This window comes from Phoenix dactylifera, chromosome 4, assembly GCF_009389715.1.
Source record: "Phoenix dactylifera cultivar Barhee BC4 chromosome 4, palm_55x_up_171113_PBpolish2nd_filt_p, whole genome shotgun sequence".
Classification (NCBI taxonomy): Eukaryota; Viridiplantae; Streptophyta; class Magnoliopsida; order Arecales; family Arecaceae; genus Phoenix; species Phoenix dactylifera.
This window is the reverse complement of record NC_052395.1, coordinates 3,317,539-3,339,051: the sequence shown is the minus strand read 5'-3', so window position 1 is coordinate 3,339,051 and position 21,513 is coordinate 3,317,539. Positions and strand designations below refer to the sequence as shown.

The 21,513-nt window shown below is 39.3% G+C and overlaps 2 protein-coding genes across 2 annotated transcripts; one reads left to right on the top strand and one right to left on the bottom strand.

Annotated features, from left to right (window-relative positions):
* Nucleotides 1-770: 770 nt before the first annotated feature.
* Nucleotides 771-5,075, top strand: LOC103696156 (IQ domain-containing protein IQM1-like). Its single transcript, XM_008777694.4, has 10 exons — nucleotides 771-880; nucleotides 1,755-2,299; nucleotides 2,384-2,498; nucleotides 2,595-2,660; nucleotides 2,854-2,942; nucleotides 3,062-3,149; nucleotides 3,306-3,443; nucleotides 3,591-3,683; nucleotides 3,844-3,945; nucleotides 4,259-5,075. Exons 2-10 carry the CDS (start codon nucleotides 1,926-1,928, stop codon nucleotides 4,679-4,681), a joined length of 1,488 nt encoding a protein of 495 aa, XP_008775916.2. The 5' UTR covers nucleotides 771-880; nucleotides 1,755-1,925; the 3' UTR covers nucleotides 4,682-5,075.
* A 10,055-nt stretch (nucleotides 5,076-15,130) lies between these two features.
* Nucleotides 15,131-20,158, bottom strand: LOC103696155 (carbamoyl-phosphate synthase large chain, chloroplastic-like). The gene is made up of 3 exons (XM_008777693.4): nucleotides 18,817-20,158; nucleotides 17,221-17,916; nucleotides 15,131-16,849 (listed from the first exon to the last, which is right to left on the bottom strand). Exons 1-3 carry the CDS (start codon nucleotides 20,101-20,103, stop codon nucleotides 15,308-15,310), a joined length of 3,525 nt encoding a protein of 1,174 aa, XP_008775915.2. The 5' UTR covers nucleotides 20,104-20,158; the 3' UTR covers nucleotides 15,131-15,307.
* Between the last annotated feature and the right edge of the window lie 1,355 nt (nucleotides 20,159-21,513).

The window sequence follows — 21,513 nt, the reverse complement described above, 5'->3', positions numbered from 1 at the left end:
TAACTATTTTCTTTATTTTTATTACACATTATATAATGTAATAGGAGATGGCCAGAACTATTATAAAGAATTATAACACCATCTCTTAAGATCTTGCCTAATCTATTTATCTGCGATCGAATTATATTTCTTCGATACATCATTATCAATATAAATTTAATATTAAAAAAATAAATTTAAATAAATCAAATAAAGACTTATGGTGGATTGGCACAACATAAACATAAATAAAAAATTTGGATAAAAAAAAGCAAGATGAACCCTTGTTTGTTGGTAGATTTCCAAAACTAACAAAACAAGAAAAAAATAAATTAAGCATGAATACAACAAAAAAAATAAATTATGTATAAATAATTATACAAAAATAGATACTATATTTTTTTTTAAAATATCATAAATAGTTTTCGTCGGTCGAGCAGTCTTCTTCGAAATACATTCACGTTCCAATACAGAGGAATTTTTTGACATCCATAGACATAGACAGTAGACTGGCTTCTTGAAAGTGCAATTTGAACCCTTCAAAAACAAAAAAGTATTCCAAAACGGCCGGGCAAAATCCCACACAAGCGCTGACGCCCCCTTCATTTCTTTTTTCCAAAGTCAAGGCCACGCCTCCGATATAATTTCTAGGAAGGACACGCTCTTAGGCTCTTAGCCAGCCATAAGCCTTAGTCTCAGTTTCGTCTTTGAAGGTTATATGCGAAGACTAGTTTTTCCATTGGGGGGCCCACCCTGGCTTTGGATTTCGGCTTCCATCCTCCTGTGTATATATAGAGACAAGCAGGGCTGGCCAACTCATTGGGTTGTGGTTTGGGCTTTGTGTGAAAATTTCTGAGCTTCTCTTCATCAAAGCTGTGGGATTCCTCTTCTCACCTTTGAGGTACTGAGAACAGAACTTGTTCTCCTTCCTGTCTCTTTTTTGCTCCTGCGTCTCTGTATTTCTGATGATTTTGGTTGTGTTTCTTTGGTCTATTTGTTTTTGGTTTTATGAGTTGAAACCTTTTTCCAGTTTCTGGTTTGAAGCTTTTATTTGAATTGGTGCTGGATAGATTTTTATCTGTTTTTTTTAAAGCTCTTCTGTGAAATCTGAGAGTGCTTTTGTATGGCTGATTGAGTTTTTGAAATTTCTAAGTGAACTTTATTGAGAAGAGGAAAACATGGATATGTTTTTCAAATTTTGGAGATAATCTTAAAATTGAGCTGGTGTGGATTTCTGGACGAATTAAACTCTAGATTCAGAAGGTTTCTCTGTATTTCTAGCTACAATTGCTAACTAATTCTTTGAGCAAAATGGTGCCACCACCTTTTCATTGAGGATTTGAAATGATTAGAGAAACAACATGGAGCTAGAAAAAAAATTCTAGAACCCTGAAGGGCAAAGAGTCCATGCTCGAGTCCTAAAGAGTTCAATTTGGCATTTTTATGAGCTTTTGGTTCCCCCCCCCCCCCCCCCCAAACATTTGAGGTGAAAAAAATTAAATAACTAAATGCTTTCCAGTGTTTCTGAGATCCCTTCTTTTGTTCTGAGGTGAAAAAAAAAATTAAATAACTAAAAGTTGATATATATAGAATTGCAAGAGCTTGATAACAACTTACATATTATTTGGCATCTTGAGTTCAAAATTGTTGCAACATCATTCAGAAAAAGTGTTCTTTCAAAATCTTTTATATGTTTATGGCCTATTATAATCTTTTTATTAGTTATAAAGCATCACACTTAATAGTAAGTTTTTGGCTTTATGACTCGTGTGCAGGATAATCCTTCTGTTAAAACTTCATAACCAAGAGCTGATATTGTTCATCAAAAAATAAAAAGAGCCTTGCTTTCATTGGCTTGGTTTGAAGTCTTAAAAAACAAAATCGTTGGACTGACAGAAGGAGAAGCTGCCTCCGTGAGCTCCATTAGGTTGGGTGAGAAAGATATCATGATGACCGTGAGATCTCTAAGTTTGAAGAGAAGTCATTCAGCAACCAAAATGGAATCTAATCCGTCTGCTCATGGTGTCCTTGCGAAGTCATTTAGCTTCAAAAACTGGAAACGAGAAAACACCAAGCTTGGACCTACTGTTCCATCTAAGAATCAAGCCATGGATGATGTCAAAGCAGTGCCGACATCCTTGAAGAGCCCGGTGAAGGGTGCAGTGCCTGATGTGAAGTCTCCAGGGGGTCTTCCTGGATTTTCTTCACCGAGGCCTCGGTGCGAGCTTGATGCAGCGGCCACCAAGCTGCAGAAGGTCTACAAGAGTTATCGGACTCGGAGAAATCTGGCAGATTGTGCCGTCGTGGTTGAGGAATTCTGGTTTGTCTCTAATCTACCACCTTAGTGTGACATATTGCAGGTGGTGTCTTCTTTTATCTTACAACACATTTCTTCTGATTATAGGTGGAAAGCATTGGATTTTGCATCTCTCAGTCGTAGCTCCGTATCATTTTTCAATGTTGAGAAACCAGAAACAGCAGTTTCCCGTTGGTCAAGGGCACGAACCAGGGCAGCCAAGGTATAATTATTGCAACAATTCCTATATTATGGGAGTAAACATTCTGTTTATTTTGGATGAATTTTTCTTTAATTTTTTTTCTGGCTTCTTTTTCAGGTTGGTAAGGGCTTGTCCAAAGATGAAAAGGCTCAAAAGCTAGCACTTCAACACTGGCTTGAAGCTGTAAGCATTCATTCTCTTTATTCCTGTTCCATCATTACTATTACAACCCTTGTAATTTTGTTTCTAATTAGCAAGCTTTGTCCATTCTAGAAGCTTATTTGAGAGTTAATTGTTTCTGAGGGATGGGCTCAAATTATTAGGCAAGAGTTATCTGATGTTGATTTTTTTCTCTCTTATATATTATGCTGTACAGATTGACCCACGCCATCGTTATGGGCACAATTTGCATTTATACTACGATGTTTGGTTTGCCAGTGAGAGCACTGAACCATTCTTCTACTGGTATATATAATTTCAAACAAGCTATCATTTCCCTTCTCCTTTTTTAGTTTTTATTTTTATTTAGTGAAGCTTGTCCTTTGTGCTGATCCTTGTTTTTTTTTGTTGGGATAAACATAAAGGTTGGATGTTGGAGATGGCAGAGAAGTAAACCTTGAGAAGTGCCAGAGAAGCAAGCTTCATAGCCAGTGCATCAAATATCTTGGACCGGTGAGCACCTTATCTAATGATATTCTGTATTCTCATGTAAACTTTGAGCAGATATCACAAATTTGATTATCCAAGTATGCAAATACAGACTGTTTGATTATAAATTTAAATTCAAGTGAGCTCATCCAGTACACGCGTTCTTTGCTCCCTTTGCAGAATGAGAGGGAGTCATATGAAGTCATTGTGGAGGATGGGAAACTTGTCTACAAACAAACTGAAATGCTTGTGAACACTACTGAAGGTTCTAAGTGGATATTTGTTCTTAGCACATCAAGGACATTATATGTGGGGCAGGTATGCATGATCTTGCATCAAAGAATAATATAACAGTTTCAGAACGATACATTTTTGTTGTTTGTTAGATCTTCTGCTTTCATTCTTATTACAGCGATATCCGGGTTATTGTATCCGTTCTTATACGTTTTTCTTTGGAATGAGCAGAAGAAAAAGGGCACATTTCAACACTCAAGTTTTCTAGCTGGGGCTGCCACAACAGCTGCTGGAAGATTGGTCGCTGAAGAGGGGGATATCAAGGTACATGAAACTCTTAAATCTTATTTAGCTTTAGTTATCATGAATGGAGGAATAACTAGCTAAGGATCCTTCATCCCACCTACCTTCTGTGGAGAAAACAGCACTCTATTGTCTCCTCTTTTTCTTGTTTAAATGCTTACAGAATTGCTTGTTTTTGCAGGCTATATGGCCATATAGTGGTCACTACCTCCCAACCGAAGAGAATTTCGAGGAGTTCATTAGCTTCCTGCAGGACAACAATGTAGACCTCACCAATGTGAAGGTAAATTTTCCCCTTTCCCTTCTGTTCATTCTGATGCATAAAGTCAGAACCATTTAGGATCAACAGACATTTTGATAGTCAGAAATAATTAAGAACTATGGGAAGTCCACACAAGAGACTTTAAAAAATCATTCTTCAAATTCAATCTTTCAAGATGAGCTTATGCACCATTTTCATACAATCAGAATGTGAGAGATATGCTGCCATAAAGTTCCTTGTTCCACAATCACCTCCACTTTAAAAACTTTAGAAATTAACAGATCAATTGCATGAACTATGGTTTTTTGACTAACATATGTCCTCTGATCACCAGAGATGTTCTGTTGATGACGATGACTACTCCTCATCAAAGAAGCATGCCAATGAGCCAGCAGCAGAAGTACCAAAGATGCCCGAAGTCGTAGAGGCTGTGATTGAGGCTAACAAAGTTGAAGAACTTGCAAAAGAGACTGCCAGGGCAGCTCCATTCGAATTGGGCAAACGGCTATCATGCAAATGGACTTCACCTACTGGGGCTCGTATTGGTTGTGTGAGGGACTACCCAGCTGAACTCCAACATAAGGCTCTTGAACAAGTTAATCTTTCACCCAGGGTTGTCACCTCCCCCCTTGGGAGCAAGGTTCCAATCCCATCTCCACGCCCAAGCCCCAACGTGAGGCTTTCACCTAGGCTTCAATACATGGGCATCCCTACCCCCACTGTCTACCTTACTCTGCCCAAGCCCAAGAGGATATGATTTGGTGGTATTTCTCCTGCCAATTCAGCTTCCTATGCTGGTTCCAGTAGAGTTTTGCTCAAAATCTTACAGCAACAATTTTGATCTTTGGCACCCAAGCCTCGTGCCATTAACGAACTGTGCGCCGGAAGCTCGCAGAAGACGACCGCCAACCCATCTGCAATTTTTTCTTTTTTTTTTTCTCAGGTTTCTTTCTTGACCTTTTAGTCAGAGATTTGTTTGGTTGAGCTGAACAAAAGTTCTTTATTTTCCTTTATTCCTTTAGTTTTGGACCCCACAAATGCACGCCAATCCACGGAGTGTAAAGTATGACATTCTTTTTTTTGTAGATGTGGAGATGGATGCAAAGATTATTCTTTTGTTTAAGATAATGAAATTCTTTTGTTCTTCCTTATGGTTTTGCCTAGAAAATTTCCATGTGTTCGTATATTAATACCGGCTCTGATAACTAAGTGAGTCTTTGCTAGATCTTCAAAGTCATGTTGCAAGAAGTGCAAGAATATAACAAAAATGTGTTCCCTGGACATTCTATGCTCTTGAAGTATTATGTTCGAGGTTTTTGTTAGCTAAAATTTAAGACTCAACAGCTTGCACTTGAATTATCACATACTTCGGTGCAATATGTAGTATCTGTACTAATAAAGTAATTTTTAACATTAGCACGCTTATATCTAGTGGAGCATTGATCACTTATTAAAAAAAAAAATGTGCCAAGGGCCTACGGAATATTGTCCTTTCCTTCTCAATCTGATGACCATGTCTCGCTAGCCACCTTTGGGATTCGGTAGTCAACAAGTGTGAAAGAGTTGAGCATTCCAACCTAATAAAGTAAGAGGACCGTTCAGATTTGATATTCAGCTGGTCTATTTTGACCCTTCAAAATTCAGTCAAACTTCTGACCTTTAGTCTAGTTTCAAAATTTTAGATTGATTATGGAGTGCAATATTGAGAAAAACTAGGAGCATAACTCGGGTTGGGCTCAACCCGAACTTGCGTGCTCAGCGAGCTCATTAGGTAGCTCTAGGTTAAAGATTTTACAAAATTGGAGGGGGTTTGGACTTAAAAAAAAAACCCAACCCAACCTCTAGTTGGATTGGGATAGGGTTCACCTCTAACCCAACCCAAATGTGAACCTAATCCAACTCAGACCCAATCCGATCTAATCCAACCTAATATATAAATAAATAAATAGTTTATATATATATATATATATATATATATATATATATATATATATATATATGCACCCATTTATATCTGTATGTATGTATGCATGTCAGGATTAATCTCTTTTTTGAAAAATAAAAAATAAAAAAGCATCGTAGCAATCCCCATCAAACAAAGTTTCAACTTTTTGAAAGAAAAAAAAATATAAGCATTCGATTTCTAGCTCGAGAGCAGCAAAAATCATAAAGGAGAGGAGGTGTACTTTGTGGTATTGAGGATACAGTGGCAGAAGTAGCGGCGGCGACGACAGCAATGCTTCTCTGGATATGGGGGAGAGCTATGTTCGCGGGTCGCCATGGATTCGCCAATACTAATAGATTGAAGTTAGAGAAACTTATTGCTTAGTGCCTAGGTGGCAATATCTAAAGGTTCACGGTATACCAAATAAAAATATATGACTGAATCCTCATTTGGATAACTTATAGGATCCAAATAAGATTTTATTTTTTACTAGAACGGAAACTTTCTTATAGCTGCCTAGAGCAATCTCGCTATCATTTTCCCCATTTGCATATAACATAGTATTTTTATTCACACCCATTACATTTTTTTCACTCTTTTTAGTTTCTAGATTCGTGCAATCTGATGGAGTCTAGAATATGGGGTGCTGGATAGGGGCTCTATACAGGACAGAGGACGGCTTTGTTTTCCTCCGTTAATTGGGTTTAAAGTTCCGGGACAGCGCATGGCATTGCAAGGTAAAACGCTTCCCTTTCTGCTTTTTAATGGGTAAATGAAGCTTGAAGGATGACCACTATCTATCTATCTATACAAGAAATGTATAATATATTCATCCTACTTGAAAAAAAACACTCAAGAAGGAAAGATTAGAACTCAAATTTATGAAGTTTGGTACAAGAGGAGTCGACTTCAAGAACCGTAGGAGCCGACTTATAAATATCCACAGGCTTAAACAAAACACCTCAAAATAGTTTTAGGAGTCAGTCGAAGTCAACCCAAGGAGAACATGAGTCAACCCTGGCATAATAAAGAAGGATGGCATATGTCGACTTCAGAATCATCTGAGTGTACCCCAGAATAGTCTGTGGTGAAAGATGAAAGGTGGTGAAAAAACAGCATTTTTATAAGTGGACCATGAAGCATATCAATGGCAACGACGGGTACTGCCGATTGTATGGCATCTAACCTTTCTATTCAAATTTGTAATATTTTATTTTCTAATTCTCACGAATATGCCAAGATCAAAAAAAAAAAAAAGAGATCCCAACCAGGTTGTGCATGAGAAGTACCAAAGAGAGATAAACTCATAGGAACTGGAGAGAAAAATGGCCAGATAGGGGTCCTTTTTGCCGTCCTCACATGCTAATCTTTCGCAAGTGCACCTAGCACATTGACTGGGAAAAAATACCTATGGAGGCAAGGTAAGTTTAGCCACATCATTATCAAGTTAAATAAAGGGACCCCATGTTAGAATAATTTTAAAATATGGTTTCCATTGATTGTATATTTTTTTGTTTTATAAAACGGGTTAGACGTATGGTTCATAATGGTACTATGATTAAGCCTAATATGACTTGTGATCATTTTGTTTTATAGGTTTTGGTGTACCCTGGATATATAAGATTGAGTTCTATTTGTTGTGATAATTTTGGTATGTAGGGTAGGAAACCTAATTAGGATTTGAAGTCCTTAATGGGAAGACTCCCTTATATTGCCTATATAAAGGATATGTTTCCATATGGTTCATAGCTTGTCCCATTGACGGCTATCTTTTGTGAGAAGCAAGGAAGGAAAAATCCAGCGGCTATTATTTCAGGTGATTGAAAAATCGTATTCAATATGTCTTCCATAGATATATCTGTCAAACTTGAATATGGTATTGTTGTAACTCTAAATCTTAGCATATTATTATTTATAATTAACAATTGGTATCAGAGTCACCATGGTAAGGCTAGAATCCTTCATATATAATTATTATTTTATCTAAATTTTTGGATTAATTTTATGCATCGGTGATATATGGTAAATGGTTCTTCCGCATAAATCCTTGTTAAAAAAAAAAAAGTTTTCTCTTTCATCTTCTCCCGCAATGCCTTTTCTTCCCCGTTTCAAATCCTCTAGATCCATTCATGGAGGATGATGAAACAAAAAAAAAAAAAAATGGAAGAAGAGGAAGGGGAGGCAAGGCCTCCCCGGACTCGCATCCGGCCTCCCCGGGAGGCGGACGGCATGGTCCCGCGGCCGCCGCGGACCCGCTTCCGGCCCTCCCGGGACGCGGACGCCGTGGTCCCGCGGCTGGGACGCCGCGTTTCCGCGGCTAGCCTACGGGTCCTTCTCTTATCCTTTCATCATCATCTCCAAAAGTAAAATACTTTGCCTCTATTTTCTCCTCCTTCCCTTTCATTTTGCTGGCTGTCCCAGCACCAGGTCACCTTACCAACCCCCACCCCCCTCAACCGATCCCCCTTCCCTCTTTCCATGTCGATGTGCAGACCTTTCCAGAAACCGTGTTTTCTTCTATTCCCGGGGTGGCGGCGGCCTCCAAAAGAAATAATTTAGGGTTTTTTTCTTTTTGATTGGACTTGGGTTTACTAAGCCAAATCTGAATAAGTCCATAATTGCAAGCTGGGCCTTTTACTTAGTCAGCTCATGTTTATTTTATTTACATTTTATCTTAATAGATCTGAATGAATTTTGGACTTGGGGCCAAGAATTAGTAACCTATTTAATTGTTGTTTAAGTATTGAATAACTTGAATTAAGGCCCTCATGCATAGCAATTATTGAGGTGTTAAATTTTGGATATATCTTGCTGCCATATATGCTTTGAATTTTATGATTAATATCTTTGTTTGATCAATCACATGTGATTTTGATTATGATTATAGCATGTTTGATGGTTATGATTTTGTCACATAACCATTATTTTTGTGATTGAAATTTGTTGGGTATAAACACTATCTTTTTTCTATTAAGAGAATATTTTGAAATTGAAGTGGGTGGTAACCGCCAAAATGGCACACTCACTGATATTTATCTGATTTTCTCGAAAAAAAGGGGTAGCATTGCATTTTTTTCAGATCATTGTATGCAATATCTTGCCCAAAGGTGTTATTGTGTATGATGACTTGGAAAATACCATGAAGTGATTAATAGGATTGTTTTAACCTAGAATCATCCTTCTGCCCAAAGGTGATGGTGTTTCGAAAATTGATGTGATTTTGTTAATCGGCTTCATGATATTTCTTAAGAGTATCTATAGCGTATTGTATTGTCAGCCCAAAGGTGACTCTACAATAATGCACCAAGGCTCTTACCGTAATTAGACTTATATATTTTTTAAGTTTGATTACGGACTATCTAATTAATAGCCCAAGTTGATTAGATAGTTATGTTGTCATATATTGATTGCATGCATCACATTTGGATGATATTAATTAAAATATGTTGTTTCCGCAGTTTTGAATGCCTCTTCCCTTTCAAGCCAATTGTCTGCTATTGAAATCTTGACTGGAAATAATTATGTGAGATGAAAACGAGCTATAGAAATAGTGCCGGGTCTCTTGGGTTTAGATTTTGCTTTAGAAGAATAGCCTTCAAAACTAATATATAAGAGCACTGTCGAGTACAAGGCTGAGTATGTCAAGTGGGAAAGAGCTAACAGACTGTGTTTGAAGACTATCAAGCATTCTATATTTGATTCCATTATGGGTGCTATACCGGACAATGATAGTGTTAAGAATTTTTTGGATGCGATAGGACAGAGATTCGTTGAATCCGATAAAGCTGAAACTAGGGACCTAATGAATAAATTTATGAATATGAAATATGATGGTACTTATGGAGTTAGGGAGTACATTATGAAAATGCTGCACATAAGTTCTAAATTGGAAGCCCTTAAAGTTCCTATTGCAAAGCTTTTTCTTGTCTATCATGCTCTTAATAGCCTTTCCAGCCAGTTCAATTAGTTTAAGATTGCTTATAATGCTTTGCATGACAAATGAGATTTGAATGATTTGATTGTTGTGTGTGCCCAAGAGAAGTATAGAATGCATCGTGAGACTATTGAAACTGCGCAACTGACCTATCAACCTTCTCAGAACAAGGGTCTTCTCGTAATCATAAGGCTAAATTTCATAAGGGCAACAAGCCTCACTACAATGAGCAGAACAAAAGGTCTCGTGGACAGACTTCTGGCGGTCCTAAATGAATTATAAAGAAGAATGACAAATGTAAGTTTTACAAAAAAAAAGGGTATGAGGGATTAACTTAAGTTTAAGGCTTGGTTAAAAAAAAGAAGACTTCGGTAGGGTTTCGTAAGGAGATGGAGGCCAAGTGAGAATGAAGTGAACCTGTGCGTTGGAAATGGAGTTCAAGTTAAGTTGAGTTTATAGGAGCAGTAGAGTTATCCTTCGAGTTTGATTTTTCTCTTATTTTGGAGAATATATTTTTCGTATCGACAATGAGACGAAATTTAATTTCCGTGTCAAAACTTGATCAGTCTGGATTTTCTTTTAAATTTAGTAATGGAATGATTGAATTATTTTATGATTCTTGTATGGTTAAAAATGACATTTTATGTGATGATTTGCACAGACTGAATTTGGCTCCAGTTGGTAAAGTTTCTTGTGTCACTAAAGTTGGAAAGTAAAGGGCCTTAATTTATGAATCATCCTCTATGTTGTGGCATAAGCGTTTAGGGCATATTTCAAGGGAGCGAATGGAGAGATTAATGAAAGATGAGATTCTGCCCTCTCTGAATTTTTCAGATTTTGACACTAGCATAGATTGCATAAGGGGAAAGCTGACTAAAACTACAAGAAAAGGATCCACTAGGAGTGATGGTCTTTTGGATTTATTCACACTGATATCAGTGGACCGTTACCTTCTACTATATGTGGAAATAAATACTTCATAACCTTCATTGATGACTTCTCACGTTATGGTTATGTTTACTTGATTAATGATAAATCCCTCACTCTTGAGAAATTCAAGATATTTAAAATGGAAGTAGAAAAGCAATGTGGGAAGAGCATTAAAGTTGTGAGATCTGACTGTGGCAGTGAATACTATGACAAGTATGACGAGTCCGGTGAGAACATAGATAATTTTGCAAGATTTTTACAGAAATGTGGGATAGTTCCTCAATATATAATGCCAGGAACACCTGAGCAAAATTGTGTTTCTGAAAGGCGTAATCAGACTCTGAAGGATATAGTTTGGAGTATAATGAGTAGAACAAATTTACCAAAATTGTTGAATCCATTACAGCGAAGTTTCTGAGAATGATATTGGTAATAATAGGAGTTCTGTGTTAAAGAAAATTGTTGCTGAACCAGATCAAGTTATGGTTCCAATTTTCGTTATACAAGAAAGAGTTATTTCTCAGCTGATTGCAATAGTTAATGAAGAACCTAGGTATCAAAAAGAGCCTCACGTTCCTCCTCCAACAACAGTTGAGTCAGTTTCTAAACCATAGGTTAGGAGATCACAAAGAAAAAGAAGTTCTGCCTTGCCTAATAACTATATTATCTATTTACTAGAGATTGATTTTAATATTGGGCGTAATATTGATTCCGTCTCTTTTAATGAAGCATTAACAAGACCTGACTCAGATAAATGGCTGAATGCCAGGGAAGATGAAATGCTTTCTATGAAGAGAAATACAGTTTGGGAACTTGTTGAACTTCCACCACAAGTTAAGGTCATAGGTTGCAAATGGATTTACAAATCCATGTTAGACTCAAAAAGGGATGTTGAACAACAAAAGGCTAGACTGATTGCTAAAGATTTCACTCAACGAGAGGGCATCTACTATAATAAGACCTTTTCACCAGTTTCATTCAAGGATTCTTTTAGAATTATCATGGCACTCGTAGCACACTATGATTTGGAGCTTCATCAAATGGATGTTAAAACAACATTTTTAAATAGAGATCTCTGTGAAGAAGTTTATATTAGGCAACCTGAAGGTTTTATCGTAGAGGAAAAGAAAAATTTGGTGTGTAAGTTGAACAAATCCATATATGGGCTCAAGTAAGCATCCTAACAATGGTATTTGAAATTTGATGCGATTGTAACTTCTCTTAGTTTTGTTGAAAATACAGTGGACCAATGCATTTATCTCAAAATCAGTGGGAGAAAATTTATTTTTTTTTGTTTTGTATATTTATGATATTTTACTAGCCAGCAGTGACTTGGGGGTTACTTCATGAGACAAAAAAATGTTATCTGCTAATTTTGAAATGAAAGATCTTGGCAAAGCTTCTTTTGTACTTGGTATTGAGATACAACATGATAGAGGTTGTGGCTTGTTGGGACTTTCTCAGAAGACATATATACGACGCATCCTAGAGAGGTTCAGTATGCAAAACTGTGCACCTGGTGATGTACCTATTGTAAAAGGGGATAAGTTTAGCAAAACTCAGTGTCCAAGAAATAAACTTGAAAGGAAATCTTTGAAGAACATACCGTATGCAAGTGCAGTAGGGAGCATGATATATGCTCAAGTTTGCACTAGACCAGACATAACCTATGCAGTCAGTGTCCTTAGTAGATTTCAGTCGAATCCAGGACAAGAGTATTGGAAAGCAGCTAAGAAAGTTATGAGATATTTGAAGAAGATTGAAGGTTATATGCTTACCTTTCAACGTACAAATCATCTTGAGGTCGTAGGTTACTCAGATTCTAATTTTGCAGGATGTCAAGATGATTTGAAGTCAACTTAGGTTATGTTTTTATGATGGCTGGTGGTGCTATTTCTTGGAAAAGCGTTAAGCAAACTCTAGTGGCTTCTTCTACTATGCAGGCTAAATTTGTGGCAGGTTATGGAGTTACGGTTCAAGCCATTTGGTTGAAGAATTTTATTTCAGGACTGAAAGTTGTTGATTCTATCTCGAGACCAATTACTATCTACTGTGCCAATAGTGCAGCGGTATTTTTTTCAAAAAATAATAAGAGTTCTGGTGGCTCTAAGCATATAGATATCAAGTACTTGGTGGTTAGAGATAAAGTTAAAGAAGGGCAGACAAATATAGAGCATATAAATACAGAGGCAATGATTGCAGACCCATTGACTAAGGGACTCGCACAGAAAGCCTTTAAGACACACATTGCCAATATGCGCATTGTGAAACCTTTGATGTTTTTGGTTAGTGTGAGTAATTCATGTAAAAGAACTACATTTTAGCTTGATGCCTTTTTATGGAGTATATAAACAACCTATATGCTTCGGGTACAGCCTCTTCCAATAATAATAACATTTATCTTTCTATTTATAATTCTGTATTTTGTGCACAGAAATTATAATTATATTTGAGCATGCATTTCACACATGTCTTTTATTATGATATCATTTTGATCTCGAGATATAATGCATAAAGACATGATGTGAGTCTCTTTTCAGACATGTGGCTTCATTTTTGAAGCATTTATGAGGACTGATGTGAATTAGCACACTTTTTGATCACATTTTGGTGCTAAGTTCATACTACATGCTACCATATTGGTTGGAGGATGGGGATCTATGTCGATAAGAATGTTAGCATTTATAGCTGTGGAGTGGTCTTACATCGATTAAATGGTGTAACGACTTCCATGTTCGATATTAAAATTATCGTTGGACTGGATCATATATCCAAAGTGATTATCATTTGAGCTATATATATGGCCACCTATGTAGTCTAACCCGATAGTCGTTTTTAAAATAATTTTTTTAGATTAATATGGCAATCCGTGTTTGCCCAAGTGAAAGAATGTTAGAATAATTTCAAAATATGGGCTGATAGCGTATTTTTTGTTTTATAAAATGGGTTAGACATATGGCTCATAATGGCACTATGGTTAAGCCCAATATGATGTGTGATCACTTTGTTTTATGGGTTTTGGTGCACCTTGGATGTATAGGATTGAGTCTTATTTGTTGTGGTAGGCCAGGAAAGTGGAAACCCAATTAGGATTTGGAGCCCTTAATGGGAAGGCTCCCTTATGTTTCCTATATAAAAGCCAAGTCCCCCATTTCCTCTCCATATGGTTCATAGCTTGCCTCATTGATAGCTATCTTTTGTGAGGAGTAAGGAAGGAAAGATCCAGCCGCTATTATTCCAGGTGATTAAAGAATTATATTCAATATGTCTTCCGCAGGTATATCTCTGAAACTTAAATACGGTGTTATTGTGATTCTAAATCTTAGTATGTTATTATTTATAATTAACACCCCAGAGAGAATAGAGGCAGCACAAATTAGCCAATTAATACCTCAGATGCCAAGATGTTCCTCCCCGATTTCAACTATGCCAAGACCATGAAAGAAGAGCAACAACCTGTGCATCAGTATTTTGGCTGACATTACAATAAAATATGGAACATATAATGGTCATAAAACAATCATCTTAACATAGTGTGCACCTGAGCTGTTTATGTCTATCATAACTAGTTATAACTTATGTCGTAATTAGTATCTGAAACCCTTGGAGGACAGATTACGAAAAGGTTCCAGATATGTCCTTTATTTCTCCTGACAGAGCAGATGCTAGAGCAGATGCTTCCCCTTGTTGAAGAATGTGTTTGTACCCAAAAAAGAAGAAAGAAAGAAAGAAAGGGCATAATTTACTATCTAGAGTTTATGTGAATAGAATAGAATACCGAGAGAACCCAGATGAGAATCTCAGACTCAAATGTGACCGACTGCTGAAGGACCAGATTAGTCTTGCAACTTATACCACATAGACTAGCCTTCTTTGATCCAGATACACAAGGTTCATTTTGACAGAGAGGCATCTGCCAATGAAAATTCCATGCCAGTATAGGAAGTACACACCGAAGAATAAGACAAGCGCAAGACCATCCACTTTCGATCAGATTTACCATCAGACAAGCAACATGTTTGATAAGAATGCTCTCAACAAACAATACCTCTTTCTCCCTATGACAAATTCATCAAGTTTCTTCAGCACAGACCGAAGGTTGGTGTAGATTATGATAGAGCCACTTGTTTATGAAGCTACAAGTGTTGGACGCAGGCATGACTCCACAAGTTGTATGCAAGAAAGTTCATAGGACAAATAGTTGGCTGCAGCCACCAAATTACAAAACTGGAATACTCATGCTCTGCAGAACTATGGTCTAGTATATGAATGAATTAATTAGTATGCAGAAGTACAAAGTCAACAACCATGGACATGTATAAAGGTTGAGGGTTGAGACGAACAGAATTAAAACCATACGGTATGAATTCTTGAGCTACAATTGCAAAAATAAAGGATAGAAAGTGAGCAAAATATTAAATTCTGCAAGTGCAATTTAATTATGAACGTCAAATGCACACTCCCACTGATTAGTACAACAAAAACACTAATAAATAAGGCTTCTTAAAACAGAGAGCCAGTTCATATAACAGAGTGAAAAGATAAGGAGAAACCTCTTACTAGGGATCATCAGTTTATCGCATAACAGAAGATGCTGCCCGCAAGTTCTGATGCTCCTCTGAAGCATGAAAGTAGTCCTGCAAAGCTAACATCTGCATAGAGCTATGCTTCAAACACCTGATAGCTTCCACACTAGCTAATGCTCCAGCAACCGTTGTTATAATTGGGATCTTATAAGCCAGTGCCATCCTTCTCAGCTGTCGTCCATCAATTGAATCCAGAGCATCTCCAGAACTTGTTATCACCATAACCTGTATTTGACCATTGGCTAGCATGTCACCTGCATGGGGCCGCCCCTCGTGCATTTTCAGGACACGCTCCACCGGTATGCCCTCCAACTCAAGCACTCGAGCCGTCCCTGAAGTTGCAGCTATTCTAAAACCTAGTTCTTGGAATCCAAGAGCAATTGAAGCAAGATGTGGCTTAGTCAAGTCATTTAGACTAAGAAACACTTGACCGCTAACTGGAAGCTTCTGCCCGGCAGCTATTTGTGCCTTAGCAAAAGCTACAGAAAACTCGTAGTCAATTCCCATAACCTCTCCAGTGCTGCGCATCTCTGGTCCAAGAAGAACATCGCAACCTTGGAATTTCTCAAATGGGAGCACAGCCTCCTTGACTGAAACATGCTTTGGGACCACCTCATTTGTAAATCCAATCTCATCCAAACTCTTCCCTGACATGACAAGAGCAGCGTATTTTGCTAATGGATGACCAATAGCTTTTGAGACAAAAGGCACAGTGCGGGAAGCACGAGGATTTGCCTCAAGAAGGTAAACATCACCAGAAGCTGTGATTGCATATTGGCAATTCATTAGGCCACATACATTTAGTCGTTTGGCTAGTTTTGCTGTCCACAGTCTGATTGTGTTCAAGCAATTAGCTGACACAGTTTTTGTGGGAAGGGAGCAGGCTGAGTCGCCAGAGTGGACCCCAGCTTGCTCAATGTGCTCCATGATTCCACCAATTACTACAGTCCCATTTGAGTCAGCCAATGCATCCACATCAATCTCAATTGCGTCTGACAGATACTTATCTATCAGGACTGGGCGCTCAGGATCTACTTCAACAGCATTCTCAAGATAGGTGGCAAGTTTATCATCACTGTAAACAATCTCCATTGCACGTCCACCCAAGACATAAGAAGGCCGGACCACAACAGGATAGCCTATTTCTGTAGCAATTGTTATGGCATCAGATGCACTCTTTGCTATCCCACCTTTAGGTTGCTCGATCTGAAGCTCCTTAAGAATTGCATTAAATCTCTCTCTGTCCTCAGCAGCATCAATAGAATCAGGTGATGTTCCCCATACCTGTACATGTCCATTTCCACTAGCAGACACCAACTTTTGCTCTTCTAGATACCTTTGTATTGGGAGAGCAAGCTTTAGAGGGGTTTGTCCTCCAAACTGCATGATTATACCATTGGGCCGCTCCAAGTTAATCACATTCAACACATCCTCAACCGTCAAAGGCTCAAAGTACAAACGGTCGCTGGTGTCGTAATCTGTAGACACAGTCTCTGGATTTGAGTTCAACATAATTGTTTCATACCCATCCTGAAGCCAAACGTAATCATCAAAAGATGCTCAATATTAATTACTATTAGCAGCATAACAATCAAGTCATTACAGAGATTTAACAGGGAATGATAGGCGGTCAAGATTTGAGAAACTTTAAATTTTTTTTTAGGTATCTTAAAGAAAACAAAATGAAAGTTTAAATGCTGGCAGTTAGAGATGAAGATGAATGAAGATAAATAAACATATGAAACAAATTGAAGAAAAATTATGGATATGCTAAAATATATGAAGACGAAACCAGAGTTCTCAAATCTGAAACCACACTCAAATGATAAATGATCAAAAGATCCGCTAAGCATTCATGGAATAAACAAACTACAGAAAACATAAGCCAGAGCAACACAAACCTGCTGAAGAGCAAATGAAGCATGACAGCAGCAGTAGTCAAACTCTATACCCTGACCAATTCGGTTAGGTCCACCACCCAATATCAGAACCTTTTTCTTTTGAGTGGGGGCTGATTCACATTCAAAATCATATGATGAGTACATGTAAGGAGTGTTTGCCTCAAACTCTGCAGCACAGGTATCAACCCTTTTATATGCAGGGGTCACACCTAGTGATAAGCGCTTTGATCGCACTTCCCTCTCGGAGGAAGAAGTTGCATAAGCAATCTGCTTATCACTAAAACCCCTCCTCTTCACCTCATAAAAGTCATCTTTTGTCAACTGATCCAGATTCCTGGCCATGAGGAACTGTTCCGCATCTACGAGCTCTTTGAGTTGAGAAAGAAACCACTTATCAATATAGCTCAGCTCATGTATTTCTTCTACCTTCATTCCTTTCTTCATAGTTGCATATATTGCATGAATACGATCTGGATTTGGAACGCGTAGGCTGTACTTCAACTGGTCCCAATCCAAGTCAAGTTCCTTAATGGGTGCACAACCCCATCCTGCATAACCACATTCCAAAGATCGAACAGCCTTTTGGAAGGATTCTTGGAAAGTCCGTCCCAATGCCATTGCTTCACCAACAGATTTCATCTGGGTAGTCAGTACCGGCTGGGAACCAGGGAATTTCTCAAAAGCAAATCGTGGAATCTGCATTAGGATTAGAATAAGTAAGAAAAAGGAAAAGGGGAAAAAATATGGACACTGCTTCATAACCTACAGAAAGAGCAACTTGCTATTAGTGAAAGACAATTAAGACCATAATTAACACTATATCTAGATTACATTAATGATGTTGTCATTTCAAAATTAGCCTTATCTCCCATTCTCATTCGACTTGGACCAGGCAGTTATCAGCCACAGTTGGACCAGCCGCATGGAAGGAAGTGGGGGTTGATTGTATAGTGCAGCAAGCTGCATGCCAAATTTAAAGTGCTAGACTAGAGGAAAAAATCAAAGTGAAAATGAAATTAGTTAAAGAGATAAAAAGAACTAAAATCACCCCAGCTGCATAATTAAATTGTGTTACTATAACTCTGCAGAGCACGATCAATTTAATCAACAAAGCATGCTGCAGAGAGATTCACGAACATATCATCCTTGTCATATGCAAAAGAAGCTTGCAACATGAGGTTCAAGGCCTCTTTCAGACAAGGATGAGCAGGCAAACAGCCGCAAACTTCAATTTTGGATTGGTGTTCCAAAGAATACAAATCCATAGTTCCTTAACTGACACGGCAATCAGATAACATGACTTGGTGCTCAATGGACTATGGTTCCCCTCTACATCTGAAAGAATGATTCAGTTCAATTAGCAGAACCAGCACAGTTTTGAAGCATATTTAGTTAATTACATGAAAGATAACCATAGCAATCGAATTACATGATCTGAAATTTGAAATGAGGACCTTGACTGAAAAGACCTATGCAGCACTATGACACCATACCATGAAGAGATAAGTTAACAAGGAACAATTAACTCAAACAAACAAAAAATGAAGCAAATATTTTACGGAAGGCTCGAAACTATGGAAAAGAAAAAGGTCTTGCCTTTGTCACTACATAATCTATGGAAGGCTCGAAACTAGCCGGGGTCTTCTTCGTGATATCATTCGGGATCTGGTCGAGCGTGTAGCCCACCGACAGCTTCGCAGCCATCTTTGCAATGGGGAACCCCGTCGCCTTCGAGGCAAGAGCCGACGACCTCGACACCCTAGGATTCATCTCGATGACCATCACCTCCCCGTCCTCCGGGTTCACGGCGAACTGCACATTGGACCCCCCGCACTCCACCCCGATTTCCCGGATGATCGCAACCGCATAGTCCCTCAGCCGCTGGTACTCCTTGTCCGTGAGCGTCTGCGCAGGCGCGACGGTGATCGAGTCCCCGGTGTGGACGCCCATCGGGTCGATGTTCTCGATGGAGCAGATGATAACGACGTTGTCGGCAAGGTCCCGCATGACCTCGAGCTCGTACTCCTTCCAGCCAAGGAGGGACTTTTCGACGAGCACCTGGGAGGTGAGGCTGGCGGCAAGGCCGGCGCGGCAGATGGCCTCGAACTCGTCGAGGTTGTAGGCGATGCCGCCGCCGGTGCCGCCGAGGGTGAAGGCCGGGCGGATAATGAAAGGGAAAGAGCCGATGCTATCGGCGATGGCGAAGCATTCCTCGATGGTAGTGGCGATGCCGGAGGGAGGGGTCTTGAGGCCGATGCGGTCCATGGCGCGCTTGAAAAGGTCGCGGTCCTCGGCGGCGCGGATTGCGTCGAGCTTGGCGCCGATGAGCTCGACACCGCGGTAGGCGAGGGCGCCGGAGTCGGCAAGGGAGACGGCGAGGTTGAGGGCGGTCTGTCCGCCCATGGTGGGGAGGAGGGCGTCGGGGCGCTCGGCGTCGAGGACCTGCTCGACGAGCTCCGGGGTCATGGGGCCCACGTAGGTGCGGTGGGCGAGGCCCGGGTCGGTCATGATGGTGGCCGGGTTGGAGTTTACGAGCACCACATTGTAGCCCTCGTCGCGGAGGGCCTTGCACGCCTGGGTCCCCGAGTAGTCGAACTCGCACGCCTGCCCAATCACGATGGGCCCCGCGCCCAGGATCAGGATCTTCTTAATGTCCGTGCGCTTCCCCCCGGCCGTCCGATGCGCCGCTTCCGTCGGGCGGCGTTGGGCGGCGCAGCGGGGGCAGAGGAGGGGGCGGGAGCGGAGCCGGAGGACGCCAGTGCAAGGGTGCTTCGCGGTGGTCGAGAGGTGGCGGGCGTGAAAGAGAAAGGACGAGGAGCAGATGGAGCGCGGGGGCAGGAGGGGTGAGCGGATCCGGGGGTGGACGCGGTTGCAGAGAGCCATGGAGGCGAGAGAGGGGGAGGTCGTCTTCACTCTTTTCTTTCTCGCCCGCTCCCCGCCCGTTCGGGGTTTCTTATAGGAGTAGGGTTTTTTCGGGGAGAGAAAATTATTGATGCAATTGTAGTTCTTAAAGGCACCCAGATCTTCGGTTTTTTATAGGTGACTAGTAGGATTGACGGACCTGAGAAATGGAGGAGGGACCCGCGGGTTAATGGTGGGTGCGGTTCGGTGCTCTGATGAGTTGGTGCGTTTTTGAGCTACGGTTGCAGGGGTGAGGCCGGATGGATGGGGACGTGGCAAGTGGACGCTGAGTCGGCTGACTTGCGAGTCGTTTCCAGTTACGGGGCGAGGTTGGGTACAGGATAACGTTGCCATCGTGGCGTTAAAAAACCCTCCATTCTTAATACTTTTATAGCTGCCGTTGCCGTAATTTTGGAGGCCTTCTGCTCCAATTGGCAAGCAGATCTTTGGTTGTGATTGATGCACAGATCTCCGCATCTTATAACTTGCTTGAAGAAAAAAATTGGGCTTTTGTCTCATATTTTCTTTTTTTTTCTTTTTTCAAAAATTTGTCTCATTTGCAGCTATAGTTTATGTTGGCAGCTAGTGGCTGACATGTTGCAAGTTTTCAACAGGATGAACAAAAAGAGCTCCGTAAAACACTTTGATGAGGTAGTATTTATATGCTACATTAAGGAGATCCCCTTTAATGAGCTAATATTTATATGCTACATTAGCAATTTCTTCTTTTAGGTAAAAAAAATATTTAATAGTTATTCATTTTTTAAATTTTTTTTTGCATCAATATCCTTCTAAATAACGATTTTTACATGAATATCTTTCCAAAATTGGTATTTACATGTATATCCTCTTAAAATACTTGTTTTACTATTTTACCTTTTTTTATCCTTATCTTTGTATATATACTTACGCCGTTTAACGCCATTAAAATATTAACCATTTCAAATTAAAATAACCAAAATACTCTTAATGGATAGATGTGCAAAAAAAATATTTTTAAGGCAATCGCGATGGAGGACCAAAAAGTAATTTCAAAATTCTATTTTTATTTTAATTAAAAAATATAATTTTTATTAATAGTGTTAGAAAAACTATTATATTAAGGGCATTTGTGCAAAAATAGTGTTTTATGAGGGTACATAAATAAATATAAATTTTAAGAGGATATTCACACAAATTTAAATTTTTAGAAGAGTATTTATGCAAAAAAAATAAAAAAATAGCCAGGGTTGATTGTAATGGTTAAAAGCGGTTACCAGTTATATAATAATAATAGATTATAGTTTTGGAGCAACCAGTTATTCCATACCTCAATGGAAGTGGAGAGGTGGGGTAATAGGGTGCGAGTTGGGCGTGATTAGGGAATTAGAAAAAAGAGGGAGGATGGAATAG